This window comes from Meleagris gallopavo, chromosome 5 (assembly GCF_000146605.3).
Source record: "Meleagris gallopavo isolate NT-WF06-2002-E0010 breed Aviagen turkey brand Nicholas breeding stock chromosome 5, Turkey_5.1, whole genome shotgun sequence".
Classification (NCBI taxonomy): Eukaryota; Metazoa; Chordata; class Aves; order Galliformes; family Phasianidae; genus Meleagris; species Meleagris gallopavo.
Window position 1 is genome coordinate 16,609,401 of NC_015015.2, and position 951 is coordinate 16,610,351.

The 951-nt window shown below is 59.3% G+C and overlaps 1 protein-coding gene across 1 annotated transcript in view; it reads left to right on the forward strand.

Moving 5' to 3' along the window:
- Positions 1-20: 20 nt before the first annotated feature.
- CCND1 (cyclin D1) overlaps positions 21-951 on the forward strand; it is a 14,917-nt gene continuing 13,986 nt past the window's right edge. The window contains 1 exon segment of the mRNA XM_010711209.3: positions 21-866. Coding sequence (XP_010709511.1) covers positions 669-866 — 198 coding nt within the window. The 5' untranslated portion in view covers positions 21-668.

Below are 951 nucleotides of genomic sequence, written 5' to 3' on the forward strand. Positions count from 1 at the left end.
GGGAAAAGAAAAAAAAAAATAAGAGGAAACGGGAAAGCGCTGTCCCCTGGGGATCCGCTCCGAGGCCTCGTGCCTGGCTCGGAGCGCGGCCCGCAGGTAGCGCCGGCCACAGCGCGTGGTGCCGCGCTCCCCTCCCCGCGCCCCCCGTAAAACAAGGCCGAGCGCTCCCCTGCGCCTGCAGCCCGTGCCTGTGTGTGGCCCGGCCCCATTCATCGCTCGGCTCCCACCGCACGACTCTCTCCATTTTTTAAATTATGCACGAGGCACCGAGGAGACAATTTGGGTTTCCCCCACCTCTCCCCTGCCCTTGAAGAAAGCGAGCCCTCGTCTCATTTGCATCTGCATGAAACCCCTGCGCTCTATAAGCCGAGCAAAGGGGAAGGACTTGAAGCCTATGGGATGGCTTTAGGGCTCTGCCCCTCGCTTTTGGCTCTCTCTCTCTCTCTTTCTCATTCTCTCTCGTGCTTTGATCTCTGCTTAACAACAGTAACGTCACAGGGACTATACAGGAGAGTTTTGTTGGAAGTTAGAAAGTTTTTCAGCCTCCAGAGGGCTGTAGCGGCAGTAGCAGCAGCAGCATCCAAGGGACTCCTGGAAGGGGAAGAGAGAGAGCGAGCGAGCGACTGACTCAGTCCTTGAGGAACTGACTCGAGACGAAGGAGGCAGACATGGAACATCAGCTGCTGTGCTGCGAGGTGGAGACCATCCGACGAGCCTACCTGGACGCCAACCTGCTCAATGACAGGGTGCTGCAGACCATGCTGAAGGCGGAGGAGACCTGCTCGCCCTCGGTGTCCTACTTCAAGTGCGTGCAGAAGGAAATCTTGCCATATATGAGGAAAATAGTCGCCACTTGGATGCTGGAGGTGTGTATGCCGCGGGGCTCCCTCCGCGCCGGCTCTGCCCTCGACCCCCTCCCGCACGGGGCTCTGCTACGGCACGCGGTGCGGC